The following is a 26,195-nucleotide window of genomic DNA, read 5'->3' on the forward strand; positions in this document are numbered from 1 at the left end:
AGTCTGTCTTTTACATCAACATAAATACCAACCAAGTGTATTAACAATTTCTTTATTTTGTCTCTAATTGTTATTGTTTTGTTATTAATATTTTTTTATTGAGATTAGTTTTTTTTTAATCTTTTTTTTGTTACTTTTTTGCACTTTTTGTTAATTATTACTTTTTTTATTATTATTATTTTTTAATTATTATATTTTTATTAATTATTGTTTAATATTATTATTTCATTATTACTGGAATTTATTTTTATTAATAAAATTATTTTTATATAAATTATTTGTTTTTATTTTTTTATTAAGATTATTTTATTTATTTTTATTTTTCATTATTTAATATTGTTTCCTTAATTATTTTTATTTTTTATCAATTTCATTTATTTTTGTTAAGCATTTTATTTTTATATAATTTTTTGCCATTTATTATGTTTATTTAATATTTATATATTTTATTATTTAATTTTATAATTAATTTTATTCTTTTTTAAATTAATTTATTTTTATTAATCATATTATTTTTTATTACTTTTTAATATATATTTTTTGTTAATTATTTTATATTTAAATTATTTACTTTAATAAATCACTTCAAATCCTTTATTATAATTTTTTAATTATTTTTTTATTTATTACTTTTATTTTTTATTAATTTATTTTTATTTAAACGTATTTTTTATATCTCTCTTTTTTGTTATTTTTTTAATAATTTTTAGTACAAATTTTTATATTTTTTATTATTTATTATTATAATTACTTTTATATATTATTAATTTATTATATTTTTATTAATCAAATTATTAATTTTTTTGTTAATTATTTCAAAAATTTATTTTATTTACCTTGTCAAATTAATTCAAATTATTTATAATTAATTATTTTTTTAACCTTTCAATTATGTATTATTTTTATGTGATTTTTTTATTTATATTTTAAATTATTTTTAATCAAAATATTTGAAAATTTTGATAGTTATTTTTTTTTATTAACTATTTCCTTTTAATTCCAGCTTTAATAATTATTTTTATTTTTTATCAATAATTTTATTGTTTTGTTTATTTATTTTTTGTTAATTTTTGATATTATTTTCCCAGTTAATTTTTGTTATTTCTTGTAATTATTTTCATTGTTATTTATTTTTTTTTGTTATTTTATATATTCCTTATTAATTTTTATATTTATTTTAATTTTTAATTTTCTTTTAATTATTTTAAATTTTTATTTTTTAAAATTTATTATTAAACACTTGTATTGTTTTTTATTAATTTTCAATTAATTTTTTATAAAATCGCTATCCTTTTTCACTCTCTTGCAATGACATTTTTTTCTCTCGCATTCTAAAAATTATATGCAATGTATTTCAATTTACGTTTATTAAATTTAAGTGCTTTTTCACACATTTATATATACTCGTATAAATAAACTACCTTATATATGTACATACACACTATGTAAAACTTAAAAATATGCAGCGCCACAAAATGTGCCACCGTATTTCAACACACAATATACATACATACCACTGTATGCGCTTAACTTAAACATGTACTCTTTTAAAAATAAACAGTATGTCTTAAAAGTAATCAGCTATGCCAATACAATTTTTACACACAATTATTATGCTTTAATGTTATTATTATTATTTTCATATACTTTATTTATGCTTAAATTCACTGTCATATCAAGTTTGCCCTTGTGCCTTTTACGCTTCCACACATACTACATTTGACTTATTGTGTAATTTATATTAATATTTGTTTTCGTAAAAATCAGCCAGTTCTGCTTTGGGATATTTATAATTTATGTTCCTGTTGTCTTGTGTAATATCTAAAAGTTATGACATTTATTTTTTTATTTATTTGACTTATATGTATATACATACATACAGTTATTTGTTTTTTGTAATTTTTTATTAAATATTTTTTTTATATTATTTATTAAATATTTTCCTTAAATAAATATGTATTTTCTTTGTGTGAAAATTAAATACAATACAACCAACACACCCTGTACACCGCTGACTCGTTACCCGGCTGCGTTTAACGCTGCCGCCGTCGTCGTCACCGTAGTTGCGCCCAACAGCTGTGTACACTCAGCTGTTGTCGGCCGTTAAACAGCTGTTTGCATTTCGTTTCAGCCGTCTAACAGCTGATTTCGGCATGTTTATCCTTGTAACGATCGTTGTAACCCTGTATTGTGAAGGGCGCCGCCGTATCCGCGTTCACCGCCGCAACACCGTTACCATTTACAGTCGCCACACCATTCAACACACCGGACGGTCCATTTTGCAGCGCTGCATCGATCATACCGTTAATTTTTTCGCTACCACCTATGATACCGCCACCATTGGGCAGTTCCTTCATTGCCACATCTACGCCAATCATTTGATGCGTTGCGTTCACCGACGACGGCATCATCTGCACGTTGGCATAGGATGAGGTGGCGGCTGACTTACCAACGCCACCAGCGCCAACCTTATGCTGCTGCAGACTTTTGGTGAGCGCCGCCGGATCGAGTGTGATGCCGTCCAATTGTGAGGAGAATGACAGTGGCGGCTGTATGGTAGTCGGTGTCGGTTGTGGCGTATCCAAGCTGATCAGTTTGGCCTCCTCCATTTCGTGTACGACATGTTGGTGTTGGTGTGGATGTTGATGATGGTGGTGATTATTATTGTTGTTGTTGTTGTGATTGAGCTGGTTCATCTTGATGCCATTCATGCCGTTGTGCAGTACCGGTGAATGCTGACTGCTACTGGTGTGTCCGTTGTTCAAATTGCCTGCTGCCACAGCACCATTCAGCATGGCGTCATGTATGCTGCGCTGCGAGTCGTTGGCGGTTGATGTGCTTACACCGCCTACGGCACCGCTTAATAGCGGCTGATCGCTCTTTGAGTTGGGTAAGATGAAGGAAGTTTCCCAGCAGTCGCTGCCACCCATTGCGGCACCGTCTAGATTGAATTCGACATTCGGTGCATCAGGTGACGCAACAGCTGGCGGCGTACAGATGTTGGCGCTGCATGCCGTTGAAATGGTGGCTACGGCGCCGGTAGAGTCATAGGAACCCTCAGTTGCGCTGGCGTAGTCCATGTTAGCGATTAGACCGACAGTGGCACCGCTCGGTAACGGTATCAGATAGTCGGATGTTTGCGGTATGGGTAAGCAGAATTCTTCACCGCCTGGTGGATGCATTACAACCGGATCGCGGTCGGTTGTGAGCGGACGAAAGATGCTCTCCGGTATAGGAGACTCTAATAGATCTTCATCCTGCAATGGAAAAAGAGATAAATTTAAAAATTGAACACAAAATTTGTATTCGATTTGTTTCTGTACTTACTCTATTGACCTCGAGTATGCGGTGTAGCAGACTGTGAAAATTGGGGCGATCTTCTGGTGTAGGATTCCAACAATCGGCCATAACGCGGTAAATGGCTGGTGGACAAGCAGGTGGTGCGCCTAAGCGTCCACCATTAGCAACCAGTTTCATGACTTCAGGATTCTGTAAGCCCGGATATGGCATCATGCCTAAACTGAAAACCTAAAAGAACCGAACGTTTACCTTAAGTACCACTCAAAACAGTCATCCTTTATACGCTTACCTCCCACAATAGGACACCGAATGACCATACATCTGTTTTGGCCGTAAAGATGCCATCAACATACGCTTCCGGTGGCATCCACTTAATTGGTAGCATGGCTTTGCCACCTTTGCGATAGTAGTCACTGCGATAAATATCGCGCGCCATGCCGAAATCAGCAATCTTCACAACTCTACCGGGACCCCTGCTGCTCAGCAGGCAATTGCGTGCCGCTATATCACGATGTATAAAACGTTTACTCTCCATGTATTCGCAACCTCTAGCTACATCTCGTGCACAAAATAGCAGATCTTTCATGATGAGCGGTGATGGACGGTCGGGTTTGCTGCGCCCCTCACGTAGAAAGTTCTTCAGATCGCCACCTGCCAGTAGCTCGAGTACAATGAAACGTGGATGTCGATCAAAGCAAACCCCAAGTAGGTGTACCATATTGGGATGATCGAATTTTGACATAATGGCTGCTTCCATTAAGAAGTCCTCTTCGGCTTGGCGTGTCGACATTTCCGGTAGAGTTTTCACAGCTACAGGCATTTCGACGGTATCATTGTCACGTGCACGATAGAAACCTTGATAAACTTCGCCAAAGGCGCCTTGTCCTAGTGCTCTGTTAAAGGGGAGGAATTATTTAAAATCAATAAAATATACTTTAATTTATCATTTCCACACTTACTTCACGAGTCGTAAGCTCTCACGTGCAATTTGTGGGAGCTGTTTGACATCTACCTGTCCGTTTAGTATGCCGTCGCAACCATAGTTGGGATTAAAGTTAGTCAGATTTGAGTCGTCGATGTTGTGCCGCAGACGACTGAGCTGTAGATCCTGCTCCAACAGCATCTTGTGTCTTAGTTTAGCTTGCTTTTTACGCTGATAGCGATTGTCTGCAAAGAGAATTATAGCGAATTCATGAGTTTACAACAGAGTATGAGAGATAAATTTCGGTTGCAAGAGAGTTGGCAATATGTTTATGGTTATATGTATGCTTTTAGACTTACACAAAATTACGATGAGCGCTGTAAGTGCAGCGCCCAATAGCACAACCAGGAATATAAAGAATCCGATGAGATATGAAAATGGCATGCGATCTTCGGCTAGCACTGCGGAGTATAAAATATCGTTAAAGACAAATTTAATTACATTCATTTAAAGAGTTCAACTTACCTTCGCATGCAGTTTGGTTATCTTTTTTGAGACGCCAACCATCCGGGCATATACAACGTACCGACGAACGATATTCATCCAAAGCTATACAACGGTAATCGCAACCGCAGCCCTCGATAGCCGGTATGATGATTACAGAACCAGAACCGCTACTTGCGCCCTCATAGACAATGCTAAACTCCTTGAGGCTGCGGCTAACACTGATAAACGAAGTGCCACCCTCACCGTTCGATTCATTTAGATAGACATCACCACCGGCATAGCCACCGCCACCACCACCAGTATTGCAACCACCACCGCCGCCACCGAAACCACCTTGACCGTGCTTTCTTGCGGTGGTGACATTGTTGCCTAAACCTTCAGTGTAGCAGGAGTGACCACCACGTCCACCTTGTAAGAGTGCCGCGCCATACTTCGAACTTAAGACGTTGTCAGTTTTGGCGCGCCAACCACCACCGGGACCTGCAGTCTTCAGATTCATTTGGTCGCCGTGTATCTGTCCGGTAATACCAAAACGATTCGGATTCGGCTTTTGGCCGTGTTGGAAATCTTCATCAATATACTGTCCGATACCGAGTCCACCACCACCACCGGCAATCAGTAGTGGTACCGCCTCGTTCTTCGCGGAGTTTAGCTGTGTGTGGTAGTAGAGTATAGTTAAGTTTATGTTGTTGACTAGTTTTAAGTTTGAACTTACCAGGAAGACAAAGGAACCACCACCGCCGCCGCCAGCACCATTCTCAATGTAAATGTTTTTCACCATATGTTGTTTCGAACTAAAACTATATTTGCTCAAATCGAGTTCCTCACCATCTGCGCCACAGCTATCTTCACGACTAGCGCTCAACGATTTGATGCAAGCATTCTCACCCTGTTGACCAACAAGTATAAAGAGCTCCTCATTCTTGTGCAGCTCGAGTACGGAAACTGCCATGGCACCACGCGATGAGCCAACGCCACCGGAACCGAATCCACCACTGGCGCCCTTAGCAATAATGCTGTGAAAGGTAAGCGCATACATTAAACAAGTACTTTGTGTGCTAGAGATTTGTTGGTACTCACGTGTAGTAGCCCTCATGTGGCACCTTCCATTTCTGCATGCCTTTATAGGTGCTTTCTTCGTCGATAACTTGCACCTCTTGTAGCACATGACTTTGGTTGTTCTCATTATAGGAGACCTCGCATTCGAGCTGTGTCGGTCCTATCATACCACGCGTGTCACATGTTGTTAACTCCAGATCTGCGCGGGAAAAATAGTTGTTTGTTTAAACTGTACAGCTAATAATTTATTTATATAAACTACTTACAGTGTTTATGTTCATAGTCTTTATGCGATGGACTTCGGAAATTATGCCGCACGTCCCAGTAGTTATAACCGTTTAGATGCTCTTTCGGTATATTAATGCCGAAACATTCGGGACTCAAGGAAATATCATCGACTGCTACGTCTGAGAAGATACGCATACCTTTACGTGCTTCGAAGTGTAAGAAGTACCTGTAGAGGGAAAGACATTTTTTAATAAAGATGAACACCAAGCTCCCTGGAATAGGAAGCCTATAAAAGCCGTCGAGAAATGGTTCTATTCTATCTACTATGCTCAGAAACTATTGAAATACTTTCAAAATAACGAGAAAACCTTTAGGTCTACTATAAGCTCAAGATGTTGGACTATTCTTTTTGCCTCAGTTTCTAATGAGGAGACATGTATTACAGAAAATTGAATCAAATATATTTTCGTCGTGGTTTTATAACTCTATGTTCCATTTTTTCGTTTTGTCCATGTGAAAAGTTTCGATTCATCCAGGAGAAACCTTGATATTATTTAACGTAGATATTTAACTGCAAATCATGGATCCAATGGATGGAACTTTCGAAGAGCTAAACTCGGGAGTCTTCGCGATATTGCTAAGAAAGCAGGGGTTTAGAAATTTAGTTTAACCTTAGTAGAAACTAAAGAAAGGACTCTAAGTGTGACTGAAACAACTTTCGAAAACATAGGTGCCGGGGCATCAGTTGATTTCTATTACTCAGTTGGTTAAAAGCTACAGATCTCTCCTTTCATCAATGTGAGTATACATTTTTACCATCTTATGATCAATAATTTGGAGTCAGTCCGTTTTTTAAACTTAGAACTTTCTACTTACTTGGACGTGATGTTCGGTAGTATATATTCTGCACGCAGCCAATCACTACCCTGATTCTTACTGCTCCACCAAAGCGTCGTCGTTATATTCTCCTTTTCCTTCATCTCAACAACCGATAAATTTATGCTGCCTGGATTCTTACCGAACTGATGTATGTAAAACCGTACTACACAAGAGTTCCTGTACGGTGAGTTGGGATTACCGTGCACCAGCGGCGGTGGATTAAAAGTTTTACTGATCATGAACGCATTACTGGCAAAACCGACTTGTGACGCCTTATCCGAGTTGTTCATATGTTGATTCATATTGACGAGCATATAGTAACCGCCGGTGGCATTCAAGAGATGCTGCTGTGTATGATCGCCATCGGGACCGGTATCGTGTGTAGGTGAGGCACCTGTATGACGCGACCACGTGAGCATGGTTTTGCCCGAGTCGCGCCAACCGCACCAGTCTTGTTCAAAGTCGCAGCGTCCACCATAAGGGATTTTGTCTGTGTATATATAAATAGAAGGAAGTGGTTTAAGTGATGAAAAGTACTGTATATGGTTGTGTGAAATAATATGGCTATACTCTGTACCACTTGCGGCTGAAATTACACGCTTGATGAATTTCACTCGAGCGTGCGTTTAACTTGACATTGGTACTGAACCACAGTTGTACTTGTACTTGTACATATACATTTCTCTCCGTTGTCGTTGCAGCGGTCAAGTAGCAATCAGCAGCTATTATGTAAATTATTTCAACAATGACAGCTACTGTCACTTAACAACACACTCAATCCACACTTTTTCTACTAAATCGCTATCTTATCTAGTCAAATGTATGTATGTAGCTGCTTGAGTTCACTTACCGCAATTGAGCAGCTCATCTTCGCCATCATCGCAGTCTTTGGTGATGTCGCAAATACGCGGTAACGGTATACAAACCGGCACTTTATTCATCATACATTTGATTTGCGATGTACTGCACTTCTCCGATTTGGTGCCCTCAGGGAAACAATTCACCATATGCAAATTATCGATGGCCACATGCGCCTTCTGACTTTCACCCAACTTGGGCACAATCTCGAAAACAATGCGGAAGTCACGTGATATGCGTCCAAGACGATAGAATTTACGTCCCCATTGTCGATAGTTGTCGCCAACAATTTCGGCTGGCACCCACGAACTCTCTTGTGAATCCGTTGGTTCGACGACGACACGCGACAATCCATGACTCATATCGCTTTGATGCATATACACCTCGAGGTAACATTTCTCCATGGTTGTGCTGAATTGTGGTGATGTGAGATTCACTTGCTCAGTGGTGGGTAGCAGGCGCGCATATAAAAAGTGTCCTATGGAAATATTGAATGCGTCAGCCAATAATAAAGAAGCACACAGTATTTACTTACCATTTCCATCTTCAGTTGCGTCTGCAATGGGTCCCGGGTATAGACCGGTCATATTCTTTTTTACGAGCTCAGTGCCGCTAATCACTTGAAAGCCGTCGTATAGGCCTTCGGCCCACTTCCATGCGCAAGCATTCTCAAATGTACACTTCACACCAAGCTGATCTTCGATTTCCGAGGAGGGTGTGGAATCGGTCTGTGTTTCGTAGGGACTCTATAAAAGAGAATGTTATGTGAAGCTGATCAGTATGAGTAGAGGACGCAGCAGTGATGGAAAATTGTTGATAGCATACTTAAATTGAAAGAATATTCGACAGTTCAGTTTAGTATATTAATTTTTATTAAATAAACCGACAAAAAGCACAGAGGCCATTCCTTTAGACTTGGAAATGAGATCAATTAATTCATTTAAAACAAAAAATAACGGTTTTTGTGATCTCTGTTTTTTTTTAAAAGAAGCATGTCAGTTTGGTTTGAAGCTCGCTTTGAAAAGCTTCAAAATGAAAGCTCTGACGATTGAAGAACTAATCTGAAAACCGGAAACTATCGGCTTTTGCGATCTCTGCTTTTTCTTTTTAGAAGCAAGTCGGTGTGGTTGGAAGGTCGTTTTGAAATTTTCAAAAGCTTCAAAGTGAAAGCTCTGACTATTGAAGAACTGAGCTTATATGTAGTTTCTCTACTGGTAATGGTACGATGGGAAAGTTATCATACTTTTCCATAGTCAAAGTTCAAAAGCTTTTGTGATTTCTGTTTTTTATTTTTTAAAAGAAGTAAGTCGGTGTCATTGGAAGCTTGTTTTGAAAAGTTCAAAAGCTCAAAGTGAAAGCTCTGAAGTACTGAACTTATATGTAGTATCTGTATTGGTAATGGTACGGTGGGAAAGTTCTTAAAGTTTTCCAAAGTCAAAGTTCAAAAGCTTTTGTGATCTCTGCTTTTTCTTTTTGAAAGAAGTTAGTTGGTGCAGTGGAAGCTCGCTTTAAAAAGTTCAAAAGCTCAAAGTGAAAGCTCTGGCTCTGTAATGGTGTAGCGAAAGTTCCCAAAGTTTTCCAAAGTTAAAGTTCAAAAGCTTATGAAAGCCATACTTTGAAGGACATTTTTAACACTAATTTACAACGCCTCACCTATTACTGAGAGCACCAAGGCACTTAATTAGAAGCTGCCATATAAGCAATTACCAAAGGTTGTCAACGCTCCAATCACTTTCATTTAGTTGCCATTTTTATTAATCACTAATTATTTGATTACCTCTGAGGAGCACACATGCAACTACTAGTGCCTCTGTGTGGGTGACAACTTTAAAGCAATTGAATTTCACAGCTCGCTCTCACTAGCAACAGACATACATACTGATTTGCCTATCCGCTGCACTCGACAAGCGCTCTAACAGCGCTGCCACCTAATTGATTGAATTAAGCGCATTTCTGCCGAGGAACTGTATACTTGGAACTACTTGGAGCAATAAACTGCAACAACACTGGAGACGCTGTCAACGGCGTAAGGCAAAGAGAAAGAGAAAAATCCGAAAGGGGCGAAAATAATTTGCGCTTTAATTTAAAACAACAACAGCAAAATACTTTCTGTGCTATTTTACTTTTCTTTCAGCTGTCACCATAAGTTTGCCGCAACCTCGCCATGGTATGTTGCTTAAGCACTGGTGCCTCGACTATTTCTATGTATAGATTGTCTTTGGATCTGCCTGCCAGGCTGTCTGTGGCACGCGGTTGCTCATTAAAGTGACAGTTGCAACATGTAATGCGGTTTGGGAGGTGTGTGTAAGTAGCGCGGTGTGACGTTATAAAAGAGGTAAATGCCTTAAGTACATTTCCGTTAAGTGATTACGACGCGCTACGCTCGACGCAGTACAGCTGCAGCAAGCCACAAGCTGTTGGTCGCAGCATTTCACCCAAAGCAGGTGGAACGCAAGCGGACGTGTGGCTGTTGCACGTAGAGAGGAGTCAGCCAGGAATAGTGGCAGACACTTCTGGTGTTTAGATGGATATAGCGCTCGCGAATAAAATGTGCATAACGCAGCGCAAAAAGAACGCAGCTGCCTTCAAACGCTTATAGCACACACGTACAGTGAATTATTTAAATCACTGCATTTGTCGGCAAGATTAATGTTTCGTGGATTTGCTATTTTTAGTTGTATGCGGTAGTATATGCGACTCACCGATTTTGGCGCTGTATTGCGCATTTTCTCTTTGATCACCTCCAGTGGATCTCGGTGCACATCCACGTCGCCGTCATCGCCATCGATATTTCCATTGGTGACACCGCCATCCGGTTCGTCGGCTTGGCCTTGTGGCGGAAAACGTTGCTTATTCAATTTGCGTATTTCCGAGATGGAATTGTAGGACTTCTTTGGGCTAAAACGTAACGGTTTATCGTCGGTGGCGTCTGCTAATGTAGTTGAAAATAAAATAAGCCAAATTGCGCACAGTTCAAATAAAAAAATGCACACGAGTGAGTACTTACCAGCTTGATTTACGACGAACTGCGGCGGATAGTGCGACGGATATAGTGTTTCCACACCGGGACGCAATTGATCGCCATAACGTTCAGCCGGTCCCAAACTACCCAAACCATCGATCTTGCCTATGGACGAAGTCGCCGAATAGGATGGATAACCCACATTGGTCCCGCTAATACCACCACCGGGTCCACCCACCGACGGTTTCATCAACTCTTTACGCAACGATTCGATGCCACGTCGTCCACTGCCACGATCCGGGCGTCCAACACCAGCACCCAAACCGGAGAGATTTAGACGCCGTCGACTCGTCTCGCCACGGCCACCGCGTCCAGCCAAGGGTGGCATGCGCGTACCATCAGTACCGTCGAAATCATCGTAGGGCAACATGCCACGCTGCGTCAATGTGGACATTGTTGCTTGTGGTATTGGCATATCGCGTGTGCGTCCATTGCGCAGCTGTTTGCCACTGCCCAAATAGTTGTGCTGCTGTGCCGCGGCAATCGAGTTGTAGCTGGTGTGATTGAGCAGTGGGCGCTGACATTCGACCGGCGTTAGCGCGGTCCAGCTGCTTAGCACCAAGAATGTGCATAATATGTTGAGCAGGGAGTGTGATGTTGGTGTTAATAACGAGGAGACCTGCAGCGGCCACGACGGCGTCGACGTCGAAGCTGTAAACTTCTTTGCCGCGCAGTGTTGCATTTTGTGTAAAGGAAGGCTTGGTGTTGCGCGCTTCTTTGGTGTCTGTCGTACTTTTGCTGTTAAGTTGTATATGTTTTTCTTATAATTTTTCACTGCTTGTTGACAATTCTAAAACTTTTTAGTTGCTATTATATTCTTTGATAATTCAACACTTTCAAGTCTTTTGCATTGACGGCGCTGTTTTGGGTTTAACTTTTAAATTTATTCCCACACTTTGGTAATACTTTCGCCGGCTCGGTTGGTACATTTTCCAGTATTTTATTTGCAAGAGATTTGATCATCTTTTATTTCGCACGTATTGTTTTCTACGTTATTAAACATGGATGAATTATGCATTCAGCCACGTCTTCAATGTGCCACTAGGAAGCTCCCTACTTGGAAGCATTGTTGTTAATAAAAAAGTGAAAAACCTGCAAGAGATACCAAATATAATAACGGGTGATTTTTTTGAGGTTAGGATTTTCATGCATTAGTATTTGACAGATCACGTGGGATTTCAGACATGGTGTCAAAGAGAAAGATGCTCAGTATGCTTTGACATTTCATCATGAATAGACTTACTAACGAGCAACGCTTGCAAATCATTGAATTTTATTACCAAAATCAGTGTTCGGTTCGAAATGTGTTTCGCGCTTTACGTCCGATTTATGGTCTACATAATCGACCAAGTGAGCAAACAATTAATGCAATTGTGACCAAGTTTCGCACTCAGTTTACTTTATTGGACATTAAACCAACCACACGAATGCGTACAGTGCGTACAGAAGAGAATATTGCGTCTGTTTCTGAGAGTGTGGCTGAAGACCGTGAAATGTCGATTCGTCGCCGTTCGCAGCAATTGGGTTTGTGTTATTCGACCACATGGAAGATTTTACGCAAAGATCTTGGTGTAAAACCGTATAAAATACAGCTCGTGCAAGAACTGAAGCCGAACGATCTGCCACAACGTCGAATTTTCAGTGAATGGGCCCTAGAAAAGTTGGCAGAAAATCCGCTTTTTTATCGACAAATTTTGTTCAGCGATGAGGCTCATTTCTGGTTGAATGGCTACGTAAATAAGCGAAATTGCCGCATTTGGGGTGAAGAGCAACCAGAAGCCGTTCAAGAACTGCCCATGCATCCCGAAAAATGCACTGTTTGGTGTGGTTTGTACGCTGGTGGAATCATTGGACCGTATTTTTTCAAAGATGCTGTTGGACGCAACGTTACGGTGAATGGCGATCGCTATCGTTCGATGCTAACAAACTTTTTGTTGCCAAAAATGGAAGAACTGAACTTGGTTGACATGTGGTTTCAACAAGATGGCGCTACATGCCACACAGCTCGCGATTCTATGGCCATTTTGAGGGAAAACTTCGGAGAACAATTCATCTCAAGAAATGGACCCGTAAGTTGGCCACCAAGATCATGCGATTTAACGCCTTTAGACTATTTTTTGTGGGGCTACGTCAAGTCTAAAGTCTACAGAAATAAGCCAGCAACTATTCCAGCTTTGGAAGACAACATTTCCGAAGAAATTCGGGCTATTCCGGCCGAAATGCTCGAAAAAGTTGCCCAAAATTGGACTTTCCGAATGGACCACCTAAGACGCAGCCGCGGTCAACATTTAAATGAAATTATCTTCAAAAAGTAAATGTCATGAACCAATCTAACGTTTCAAATAAAGAACCGATGAGATTTTGCAAATTTTATGCGTTTTTTTTTAAAAAAAGTTATCAAGCTCTTAAAAAATCACTCTTTATAATTAGTATTGAAGCTTGAAAAGTATGACGAAAAATATACAAATATCTGGAAATAATTTTATTGCTTCATCTTTTTTTAATCTTTTCGTTTTGCGGAAATTTTTTTAACCTCAATTAAGACAATACATAAATATTAGTATTTAACGAGTTCATGCAAGTCATAAATGCCGAAGCTACAACGTTTTAACACGCAAAACTGTTGACGTTAATCTCTCGCTGCTTGTTTTTTCCGGCTCAGTGAAAAGCTGATTTCAATAAATAATGTATATTTAATTAACTAGTTAGATATTATCACAGAAATATGTTGAATTAGAAGAGACTGTTGAGTATCTTCTATGCGAATACCAAGCATTGTACAGGAAAAGCATCAAAACAATCGGACACAGTTTTCTCGACGACATCGCGGAGGTTGCACATATAAAATTTTTTGTTGATCAAATTCATGAAGGCTACATAGTGGTTTAGAGATGATATTGTAGTGTAAGGGGAATGTACCAAATATATTTCTTGATATACATATTAGATATGTATGATACAGATAGCAGTATAATACGATTCTAAATCGTTTTGCTTTCAGATAGGCCTTTTTATTTTGGGAAAATAAGGTGAGAACTGGTATTGACATTTCATAATGAATTAGGATACGAGAAGATATACATATCTAGTGTTATATTCTTCTTTACTTAGGTTAGGTTAGGTTAGTGGTTGTCTTTCGAAGCACCTAGGCTTTAAAACATAACTTCGGTTGATCCAAAATACAATACAAATAGGCTCTTTTGGTTTTGAATCAGGCATACACTTTTTACCAGACTTTATTGATTTACAACGATATCTTCTCAAATTTAAAACTGTTCATTGCAGAAACGTTATAGCATATTGTTAGTCGTAGTCAAGAACACAATTTTGATAATCTGTGCCTGATTTAGATTTGGTCTATGCTAAGCCTATACTTGCTTTGATTTAAAATTTCCATTTTATGGTAATATGTCGAGGAAATCTAATTTCATTATTAATATTATATTTTCATATTCGTATTTTCAAATCATCAGATATCTGAAGAAGATCAGAAATACTTAAAATACTGCAACGTTCATGTAACGCAACCCTAACTATACTTTATGGTGGGGTTTTCAATGGAGATTAGGCTATTCAGTTCGAAAGTTTCCAAGGTAGGCCTGGAAATATCGAAACTTAATGTTACTTTAATTATCACACGTGAAACATTCAGACCTTGTCAATATTTACTTAAACATATTTCAATAATTTTGGGATGATATAATTTGAATTTCTTATCCTTTCATTATTCGAATTGTATGAAAATAATTATCACTTAATCGGAGGTTACATCATGGTCTGTGAATAATCTAGAGGATTGTTGTGACGATTTCAATAATGAAGTGAAAACGGTTCTATTCTGAAGCCTTTAAAAGGATTTAGAAACTTCTATAGTCTTGTAATATCAAGACGAAAACAAATAAGTGGAGTTACTCAGTTAAAAATGTAGAAGCTGTAGAGTCGTCAATGAGGAATATGTATCCATGATTAGTTGAGATTAAATTTAAGAAGTTTGAACGAGACAATTTGTTATTGAATCCAATAAAACTTTTATTTGTTTTAAGTTTTTTTCTTTACATATTTTTTTCGGGTAGATAGTCAAGCGAATAGAAATAAATATTTTTCGAGTACTTTTAAGAGTGAAAAGTGAAAAAAAAAAAACTTCCGTGGCCATAATTGGTTTGGTTGTTTGACGTTTCGGTATGGGTCAATATACATCTAGAAATATTCTTTTGAAGATAGGTGCTATACATTGACACATTTTAGATAAAAAATAATTGAGCAACTATTTTCCGCATACATTTTAGACACAATATTAGACGCTCATTATTTTCTTACAACCAACAATAGAGATTAGATTTCACATTTCACTGTCTTGTCTTAGCTTTTTTTCCATAAATTTGATTTCCACTTTTTCATATTTTCTAGCTTCGGCTGCTTGCGGATTTCCAATTAAAAACTTTAGCACTGAAAAAATATTTCGTTTTCAATTACTACCACTCCTTGCGTTCACTACCATCTATATAATTTCGCATATGAAAACTTTCATTTTCATTAAATTTTCACACGCTTTGTTATGCGAAATCATCACTTTCGTTTTTCACAAAAATCGCACAATTTTATGCAGCACTCCACTTCATTCCAAATAAATTTTCACTTCGATTTGCGTTGCTTCGCTGTTTCATGGATTTTCGCTGCCTGAATTTGGGAGCCTCGATTTCTCGCAAACTTTTTTCCGCACGCACACGTTCGGCTGGTAGCCATATTGCACAATTTTCACGCAAAGCGTTTCAGAAATTCGTCGTAAAAACTTAATTTTTAGTTTTCACACAGTTTACCCAGTTGCGCAGAATTTCACATATTTCCTTTTCATTTAGAAATTAACACAGTTTTGTGTACTGAAAACTATTAATTAAACATATTTTCATGTGAGCGCTTTGGAAAAGATTGGTTGCTTGCTAGCTTCTTCTGCGCAGAAATAATTCGCAAGCAGGTATGTTTTTTTTTCGCTCGCTACTCGGCCAACCGACGAAAAGCAGTCAGAAAATTGGAAGCTGTTTTTGGACACAACAGCAGGAAACAGCAGCAGCGGCGCAGCAGTGGAGATAGCAAGTGCCAGCACGGGAGATGCTGTAGAAGAAGAAGAGGAAGACGACGACGAGTGGAGGCAACAGCCGCTGCGGATTTGGCGAAAAGACGAAGCGCGTTATGTTGGAAGCGGCGTCCGTTACGCGTCGGAGAGAGTTGTATTGTTCGGCAGTATGGTGCTGAGAGCGTCGGCATGAAGTTGACAGGATGTTTGGGTATGGTCGTACGATTGTTGCGGCACAACAATGAGCGGAAATTTCATGTCTCTTTTTGCAGAAGATTTCAAGTTACACACACATACAGTGACTGAAAAGCATAACACATACGAGATACTATAGCACAAGCTCGCGCCCAAATGATGCCGTTGTCTTCGCTTGCGTAAAAATACATACTCCACATAGAGTTAAGGCAGGCGCTGCTCCTTATTATGGGGAGTCGCTGAAATTTCACTTTTAACATTTGACGTTAATGTTCGGCGCTGACGCTGGCTGGTGACGTTCGCGTTGCAGTTGTTGTATATGAGCAGAGCTGTGGCGTAATAAGGTGCATTAGACCATTAGCTATAAAGTTGATTTGAAATATTGCTGTTGTTTCAGTAAGTACTTTAGTTTAGATTTCTTACTCAACTCAAAACTACTTTTAATGGCGACATTTTTATGGGAAACACTTTTCTAAATAAAGTATACGTTTCAGTATAAAAAATGAAAAGATCTTAAAAAGTTGGAAATTAAAAAATTTGGCAGCACACCACCCACTTTGGTCTCAAAAAATTGACACGTACCACTCATGATTGCGACCTCCTTGCAATCTGAACAAAAACAGGAGTATTAATCTAGAGTAATTTCACTATGGTTGGAATTATGGAAAAGTTCAAACAAAAAACATTTTTTTTCACTTTTTTGACCTTTTCGAATTTTTTAAAATTAGTAAAAAATAAAAATTGTGGATGGGGCTAATTCCAGCGTTAAAAACGTATGTAAAAAGTATCTCAAAAATGCCTGGTAAATGCGTCCAGTAGAACTTCAGAAATTGTGGATATCGTTTCAAAGTTTCGCGTGAAGCTGAGCAGGTTGGATACCACGCCAGAAACATATCTGTATTTGCCAATATATGTAATTTGAAAAATTCTTTTGTAAACGTATTCTTAAATAGTTATACTTTGAATATATAAACAAAAACAAACATCGTTATTTTTTATTTTTGCAACAGAATACTCCCGTGAAGAGACCACGACGTCTATACTTAGTTTCTTTCGCCTTTAAACATCAATGATATACTGAAAAATCCTTTTACAAGTACTTCAAACACTCGAATAAGATTTTAAGCTCATCGATCTCGACTCAAATCTAATAAAAAGAGCTGGTTGTGAATAAAGTTAACTGTTATACATATGTTTCACTCTATCGTTGTAGGGCGAGAGACAGACATGCCAATTCTTGCTACAAGTGAGACGTTATGAAACTGGTAAAATGAATTGAATATAATATAGGTATTATATTTTCAACCTAATCTACAAGGAAGGTCTTGAAAAGCTGTGCTTTCTGGCTGCAAAGGTTTTTTCACATTATATATTTTATATACAAGTGATATACTAATTATTAAGACTGCGTCATTCTTTCGGGGAGGTCTAACAACCCATCAGTAACTATGCAAAGCAAAATAATTTCGTTGCTGTCAGAACATAGTAAATTGTTTTAGCAAATAAATAGTAAAGGAAACTTGATTCAGATTCTGGCTTATACAAAAGATATCGACGACTTAGCATATAACAAACGCTATTTTATGCAGTGCACTCTATATACAACGGAACAGTCACAATGAAAATGCCTGAAAGCTTCGAAAAGCTCCCGTGGCGCTGTACGTGTGGCTACGATAACTAAGCCGAATGTTCAGTACTGAAATAATTTATCTAGTCATTAACATATCCTGTGCAGTATTAGTGCTTCTTAGGAGGAAGCTAGATGCGTCTAGTAAGAGCCTAGCTTAATTTCTAATAGTCATTGTTTAGTTTTATATTTAGTAAATGTTTAAACAAGAACTTTCGCGCAATACTATTTTAATAAAAGTGATTTCTATCCGAATAAAGCTAAAGAAATATATAATATATATTTTCTATCTATACTACTATTATAAAGAGGAAAGATTTGTATGTATGTTTGTAATTAATAAATTCAAAAACTACTGTGCCGATTTCAAAAATTATTTTACCATAGGAAAGCTACATTCACCCCAAGTAACATAGGCTATAATTTTTCCAGGAATCTCAATTTTCTGGAAGTAGTTCCCAGGTGAGGATATCAAAAAGACTCCGAGATGGAGAATCTTAATATAAAACTGAAAATCGTCTTGCAAGTCATTCTCTTCACATCGCGTGCCAGAGAGTCGAGTAATGAGTGCTCGCAGCTGCTTGCTTAACAAAATTTCAAAACCTGCCAAGTATGCGTTTGAGAGTCGAGTACGAAGCGTGTGAAGCGGCTTGAAGAACAAAATATTAGAAATATAAGTACAAGCCCGCACTAGGCCGTCGAACTCTGAGCGTTCCCAACGCCTTCATAATCAGAGAGAAAGACAACGGACACAAAAGACTAGAGGTCGTAATCAAGTTTTAGCTCATTGCAAATAAAATATAATTTCACGTTCGAATTTTCCGCATTTTACTTTTTTAAAATGAATCCACGTAAGAAACTGGGAAAGTACATACATATGTATGGGGGAGTGTGTAAAAACTTATAACACTTGAAATGTTTGTTTAAACCCGTGCGAATCCGGAGCTATCTGCTAGTTTATATATATAATTCTACTGTACGTTTGTATGTCCCTGGATTCCTTCTAAACGGCTGGACCGTTTTGAATGAATTTTTTTGTGTGTCTTAATCACCACTTGATCTAATTTAAATAGAGTTATTATTTTAGATGTTATATTGGCTCCGATAGATTTTACCACTGCGCTTTTTATAGTTTTCAATCACATTTCAATTTAATTCCAGTCTGCCCCAACAGATGGGGCTGAGGTCAAATTCATTGTTCTTCAACTCACATTAAGATAAAATGTAACCAATATTATTGATTATAAAGATTTGTTTTTAGAAAAAGTGATGGTATTTAAAAATGAAGAATATGAAATTATTATATCCTGAGGGACAACGTCTGTCGGAACCGCTAGTATTATTTGTATATTCAATCGAAAACACTTTCCTCTGTGTATCAGATTTTTGTCAAAAAAAAGTGAAAATGAAAAAAAGAAAATATAAAAATTTTAAATACTTTGATTTTAGGATTAAAAATAAATACTTTTCCAATAAAATTAGTCGAAGAAAAGTCGATTATTTTCGTTTAATGTTGATGATATATATTTAAGCGAAATTATTTAATTATTTTTCATTTTGCAACAGATTTTATTAAAACATCTTCCACGAAATTTTGTTTTGATGACTAGATGATTAATGTATTATATATTATTAGCAGAAGTCCTCGAAGACATTAGTAGACTCTGGTAAAAGGTAATTTGTTATATTATAAAGGTTTTTATTAAAATTTATAAGATACAAAACGTGGAAAACCTTTACGAATACCGTTATTTGTAAGTACGTCTGTATATGTATTGAACGCATGAATGTTACTAATGCCGCTGTCAGTACGAGATAAACGCCAACTTCACTGCCAGCGACGCAGCGCTGCTCACTCCGTTTTCAGACGTCCAACAAAATCTACTATTAAAGTACAACTCTCTACTTCTCCGAATGTGCAGATTACAAATATTATACATATGTATGTATGCATGTACAATTCCACATTTATGAAAATATTTGTAAACATACGATTCGCTAGCACTCGTTAGTCCGTCCAGTTACCAGCTCCCTACGACTGTACATGTGAAAGACCATCAACTGCAGTTATTCAGCCACACATGCGTTTGTGTTGGTAATGTTGTAGTAGTACGCTTCGTTTGGCTTTCACTTGCATTTACGCCAAGAGTTGTGTGGCCAAAAATCCACAGCTCAGCTCAACATAATACGAGCAACACTCAAAATGGCGTAAATGAACGAGCAATGACAGCAACCAGCAACGACGACAAGGACAACGAAAACGGCAGTGGCAATGGCAATAACGGCAATAACGGCAACGACGACGACGACGACGACACTGCCATACGAATGTGCAAAGCGAAAAATCAGTGAAAAGAAAACAAAAACAGAATCGTTGCTCGAAATGAAACAACAATAACAATATGAAGATTTTACGCGACATCATAGACATCCATGCATTGTGTGGTGTAGGCCAAACAATGGCGCAAAGGGCAATAGTAATAATAACAACACGAAGGCACAGTGAGCTGGAGCGCAACAACAACCATGCGAGGGCATTGTGAAGTCGTCGTGTATGTGTGTGTGTGCTTGTTACGTTGGTAGAGGGAAAATGTAAATGAAATTTATAGAAAATGCAGAGAATGAAAAGGAAATACGTAGAAAAGAATTGTAGTGAAAAACTGCAAGTTCATAGTACATACTAAGTAGTAATACTGCAAGTGTAGTGGTTGTAAGCGCGGTTGCTCATACGCCCTGCGGTACGGATATGAATGTTGAGAGGCTGCATATATTTTTTTTCGTATGCTTTATGAAGTGGCAGAAATAATGAAAATATGTATAAAGTTGGAGGCTGTGTTTGCTGCAGTTAAAGTATTGCTAAAAAGCTGTTGACGTATAAAATACTTTAAAATTAGTTGTAATCAGTTCGGAGAGTTGAAAAGTTATATACAGTTTGTAAGAGGAAGTGAAAAATATTAATAAAAATTTGAAATTAATAAATTATTAAATTAAAAAATGAAAATAAGATATGTAAATATTGGGTTGGCAATATCTCCCTACCGCCTTTTTGTCTTTTGAATTTCGCGGCTATGTATAAAGCGCTACAGAGCTCGTATCTGAAAATAGAATACATCTTTAAAAGGTCTTGACATAACCTACAAAACGACGCTATGCATGATTAGTTTGGATATTGCGTTCAACAGTTATAGACGTGTAAACATGGTCACTAACGCCGAAATTCGCGCTATTTTAAAGTTTCCCATCGTTAAAGGCAAATCCGCTAGAGAAACGTTCCGTGAGATTAACGGTGTTTTGGGGAAGGTACTCTATCACTTCGAACTCGACGATTCAGAGCGGCGGAAGACCTGTGAAGATGAATACCGATCAAATCATGGAAAACATCGAGTTAGACCGGCATGCGGCGTCTCATGATATCGCCCAGGAGATGGGAGTTAATCACCAAACCATTTTAAGCCATCTGCAGAAGGCTGGATACACAAAAAAGCTTGATGTTTGGGTGCCGCATGATTTGCCGCAAAAAAAAAAACTTCTGGACCTGGTGACTGGCGACGAAAAATGGATCACATACAACAATATCAAGCGAAAACGGTCGTGGTCGAAGGCCGGTGCAAACAGTAACCAAGCCGGGATTGACGGCTGGGAAGGTTTTGCTGTGTGTTTGGTGGGATTGGAAGGAATCCTCCACAATGAGCTGTTCCCATATGGCCAGACGCTTAATTCTACCATCTTCTGCGAACAACTTGACCGCTTGAAGCAGGCGATCGCCCAGAAGCGTTCAAAATTGGCCAACATGAAGGGAGTAGTGTTCCACCAGGACAACGCCAGACCACACACTTCGTTGTTGATTCGTCAGAAGCTACGGGAGCTCGGATGCGAGCCACCATATAGCCCGGACATAGCGCCGGGTTTAAAATAAAGTCCCCCTTTATAGACGATGGAAATTTAACCAATAAGACCAAGTGTAAACTTTTTTCTTTTATTGGTCATTAACTAACTAATTTATTTTTTTAGCGCAATTTAAGCCCGATTTTTTTAGTGTGTAAAAAAAAATTTTTTGAAATTATATATACTCCTTTTTGATTCAATATATTTTGCCATCTTTCGGGCAAGATATTGATTCCGCGCTCATAAAATATTTGATCCTTGCAGTTGAAAAACGGATTCAAGTGGTTTTTGACATCCTGATTTGAAATGAAGTTGCTCCCATCCAAAAAAATTTGCAGAGACCGGGACTAGTAATAATCCGATGGTGCCAAGTCTGTAGAATATGGTGGGTGTAGTAGCACATCCCATTCATTTTCTATTGATCAATTCGGGTCTTTTCTGCTTGAAGTTTGTTCACTCAATTTGTCCAGTTGATTACAACACACTTCAAAATTAATCGTGGTATTGTCGGTCAAAAGTTCAAAATAAACTATCCCTTTGAAATCCCACCAAATAGACAACATAATCTGTTTTTGGTGACTATCGGCATTCGAAGTGGTTTGAGCTGGTTCATCCTTTTTAGACCATGATCTCTTGCGCTTTACATTCTTGTAAATAACCAACTTTTCTTCGCCATTTACAATGCGCTTCAATCACTCCTTTCACGTTTGATAAGCAGATCGTTAATGCGACGAAGCTTATTTTGATTCTGAAAGAACATGAGAACCCATATTATTCGAATAGAACATTTTCAACGGCGAATACCGCAGACGATGGCACGATGAGCTGTACGGGTTATACGACGACATCTACATAGATGTCGCAGTCGTTCAGTCGATCAGAAAGAGGCAATTGCTAGGTTGGCTTTCAGTACTCCTAGTCGTGGTGTTTAATAAACAAAGAATCATACAAAAAATAGTGATTTATATTTGTCTACACTCTTAATTATTTAAGGGGGATATCCCCCTCTACTACTTTCTAGAGAACTGTACTTCGCTTTAAAATCTAGAAAACTCGAGATCTTCCCATTAATAGTAAAGTAAAGTTAATGGAGATGTTCATTTTATAAGCTTTAGCACACGTAGCCTGCTGATTTTTATTAGAATATTAATAATTTCAAATCTATGCTGTAGTTATAAATTATTCAGCTTTGGAAAACTGTAAGTACATATATCCCTTATATACATAGTATTCACTTGTTAAAAAGTACTATGCTTATTGTGTTATCCCTAATATACGGGTATATAACTCACCTTCTTGAGTTGTATGTGATTCCACCCATATGTTGTAACTGTTTTTAGAATATTAGAAATGTTTATATGTACATGTATATCGTTTGTGCAATGTTTACCCTGCCCGCCTATCAGAGTGATATTCTCTAAGTAAAGGTTCAAAAGACGTACAAGTACCTAAGATACAGTGCCGCAAATAAAGCAACTCAAACTATTACTCGTGTTACTTACTTAGGTATCTATACATATACGATTGCACTCGCTTTTGCATAAAGCTAAGTATGTAAGTTGATTTGGTTATGTGCGAGTGTGGAACTGAGAACGGAACTGGGAGGACTATGATTGGTAGCATAGCGTTTATACATGTGTATCATATATGGGTATAAGTCAGATGATGTAATATAGCGTAAGTAAGAAAAGTAGGCGTAGGTTTAGCTGGTTTCATTCAGAACGAAGTATGTAGTACATTTAAGAGTTGTTGCGTTTCAGATTTTGTTTAAGAGAAAAAGCAGAAGTATAGTTTAATATTGTAAAAAATATATACACATAACGGGTGTTGTAAGAACCTATAAGTATTGTAATAGATACATACGTACTTTAATCTCTCTCAAAAGTAAATAAAGGATGTTCGCTATTGGAAAGTTGATAATATGTAGAGGATATGAATATTTCAAAACTAAAATTTCTAAACGTACTGACAAATTTCCTCTCTTTAATTAAATTATTCCGTTAATTACTTTCTAGCTTCTAGCATATTCCTCTCATTACGCATGTATGTGTGTACATATATATGTAGCACAATCTCGATTTAACAAATCAACAGCCAAGGGAGAATTTTCAATTTACTGCTCAATGTGGAGACAAAAATCAATGCAACACAGGAAATGGAAAATTTCCTTCTTATGAAAAATAAATATCCGTTCGGCCTGCATATTATGAGACTTAACGAATACACAAGTGTCGCTATAAGCATATATGTATACACTTGTTTAAGTACAGCAGCGCATTGTTGCATTACAGCGTCGTTTATTTTGCTTTCTGTGAGTGAGCTTGACAATGTAGGCTGTATATGTATGTGTGTGTATGTAGTCCTTGACCATTTGGTATTTGACGTATTGCAGTTGTATACTACACGTACATATTGCTTGCTTCATTTGCTCCATTAAATATGTAGCGTCTAAGGGGGATTTTTTTGATGTCGGTGACAGAGTAAATTGAAAATTTTAGTATAGGCTGTTATGAGATTTGGAAAAATACTTGATTACATTAGATAAGGTATTGTTTTTGTATGAAAATATGTTGACTGGAAACAGAGAGATTTTCACTGATTTTTTAAATAACTTGTTATTAAGATCTTCATCAAAAATCGACATATATTGTTTTAATATACTAAGGGAAATTCACTAGAGCTATAATTTTATAATTATACTTAGTCCTAGTGTTGATTAAAACAACCAATACCTTACATACACTCTAGTAAATAAATAAGTTAATCAATTATAAAGAAAAGAAGAAAAAGATGTACAGTATGCTGAATACAGTCAGCATTTTAGTGACCAATCACATCTCTAACCGAGTAAAAAAGAACTAAGTTCTGGTATAACATAACATTTTATATTTTCGCACTTTATTGATTTAATTTTATTAATATCTGACTTATTAATCGATATACATATATGTACGTTATAAAGCCCACCGAATGCTTGAAAGGCATAGTATTAGGTATATTTTACCCAATTTTACCCACTACAAAAAAAAGAAGCACCTTCACTCATAATTTCTATAAAATGGTCTAAAGGTTTTAATGTTCGATATCTGGGGCCTTGAAATGTTATAATCCGATTTTTTTTAAATGTGTCATGATTCACCTTCAGTGCAGTTTTTGTGCAAAGTTTTATTTCAATTCTTCATTGGTTCTTGATTTAATTGTAAGTAGAACAAATCAGGTGGAAATAAAATTTGGATTATATGGGAGATAGGCGTGGTTGTGAACCTATTTCATATAATTTCCAAGCTAATATTAGGATATAAAAATACATCATATTTTGACTGAATTTTTATTCGTTGAAATTTGTCCTGGAGTTCCTGAGATATGTTTTTATCTTTCAAGTGGGAAACGACACGCCTATTTTAAAATTTTTATACCAATCTGCACGTAGTTTTCTTTTACTATCTCTTCTATAAAATTTAGTATTTCTGACGTTTTTCGTAATTGAATTAACGCTCTCTTAGTAGTTTTCAACATAACCTTTGTATGGGATGTGGACGTGGTTATTATCCGATTTTAACCATTTCCATGGTGTATGATGGGATACGAAAGGGATATATGTTTATTAATTATGGTTTATATTGCTTATGTTATTTGAGAGATATATACAAAAAATCTATTAGAGGTCTTTAATTTTTTTTTTCATATATGGCGTCTTTACTGTGAAACTATGTACCAATTCTTTATAGCTTTATTTATGGCTTAGTTATAGCACTTTATTGCTTTTCGATTAATTTTCGCCCACCTGCAATAGCAGTCCTCTTATGGTAGTCAAGTAGAAAATGTATCAAGTTCCATAAATATACCTCACGTCTTGCTCAAGTTATCGCTTTCACTGACAGACAGACGGACGTATTTCAACTCGTCTCGTCATCATGATTATTTTGGTTTAAATATCTCTATATCTAACAAGTTTCTTATAATAAGATGTCATAAACAACCGTTATGTTATCAAAATTATTATACTATCTGTGCAACTTGTTGCGAGAGTACAAACAGATCGCTTCATAGAATAAATAGCAAGAAACTTGTTGTTCCATTATAATTAACAAGATTTCAAGTTTTCAAGTTACCAGGAGTATTAACTTTTGAAACCTCCTTCCCGTTTCTCGTTTAGACTTCTAACTAGAGTTTATAAAATGATTAATTTATGAAAACTCGCTGGATTGAGATACGTACCTTGCGATTATTAGGGATTGAAGTTACCAATACAATTTCTTCTAATTTTTAGACCTTCTGACATGAGCCATCGGAATAAAATAAAATTGTTGGAAAATTTAAGATACCGTTTAATGATAAATCTGTTTATATGTTGCTCGACTTCTTGGGCCTAGCTGCGCGGCGGTATCTGACTCAACTATATGCAATATATGATTCACTTTAACATATCAATTTATGTTTTAATAATATCTCGTAAATCAGGTTGAATATTTATTTCACCGTGATATTCAACTCATGTTACCCTTATACTCAGTTGTTCTCTAATGGTTTGTAGTTCATTTAATATTCACTTGTACATATTTAACAAGCTGGAAGTATTGCAAATCGGTTCGATTTCGTGGAATAAGTTATTATTTATTGTGATGAAAACTTGAGACGGTTG

General features: G+C 37.0%; 1 protein-coding gene across 6 annotated transcripts in view; it reads right to left on the reverse strand.

The window, feature by feature from the left end:
* Nucleotides 1-1,744: 1,744 nt before the first annotated feature.
* Alk_0 (ALK tyrosine kinase receptor) overlaps nucleotides 1,745-26,195 on the reverse strand; it is a 34,454-nt gene continuing 10,003 nt past the window's right edge. For 4 of the 6 annotated variants that reach the window (XM_054234917.1, XM_011188861.3, XM_011188863.3 and 1 more), the window contains 14 exons: nucleotides 10,761-11,867; nucleotides 10,456-10,685; nucleotides 8,289-8,499; nucleotides 7,746-8,231; nucleotides 6,893-7,385; nucleotides 6,055-6,242; nucleotides 5,810-5,987; nucleotides 5,445-5,745; nucleotides 4,748-5,381; nucleotides 4,582-4,683; nucleotides 4,260-4,467; nucleotides 3,590-4,193; nucleotides 3,328-3,528; nucleotides 1,745-3,257 (listed from right to left, as the gene is read on the reverse strand). In XM_054234917.1, coding sequence (XP_054090892.1) covers nucleotides 2,136-3,257; nucleotides 3,328-3,528; nucleotides 3,590-4,193; nucleotides 4,260-4,467; nucleotides 4,582-4,683; nucleotides 4,748-5,381; nucleotides 5,445-5,745; nucleotides 5,810-5,987; nucleotides 6,055-6,242; nucleotides 6,893-7,385; nucleotides 7,746-8,231; nucleotides 8,289-8,499; nucleotides 10,456-10,685; nucleotides 10,761-11,457 — 5,655 coding nt within the window. In that variant the 5' untranslated portion in view covers nucleotides 11,458-11,867 and the 3' untranslated portion in view covers nucleotides 1,745-2,135. Of the gene's footprint in view, nucleotides 3,258-3,327; nucleotides 3,529-3,589; nucleotides 4,194-4,259; nucleotides 4,468-4,581; nucleotides 4,684-4,747; nucleotides 5,382-5,444; nucleotides 5,746-5,809; nucleotides 5,988-6,054; nucleotides 6,243-6,892; nucleotides 7,386-7,745; nucleotides 8,232-8,288; nucleotides 8,500-8,578; nucleotides 8,687-10,455; nucleotides 10,686-10,760; nucleotides 11,868-26,195 lie in introns of those variants that run through there. The other 2 variants (XM_011188864.3, XM_054234919.1) reach the window with 2 other exon arrangements.

The sequence above is a fragment of the Zeugodacus cucurbitae genome, chromosome 6, assembly GCF_028554725.1.
Source record: "Zeugodacus cucurbitae isolate PBARC_wt_2022May chromosome 6, idZeuCucr1.2, whole genome shotgun sequence".
NCBI lineage: Eukaryota > Metazoa > Arthropoda > Insecta > Diptera > Tephritidae > Zeugodacus > Zeugodacus cucurbitae.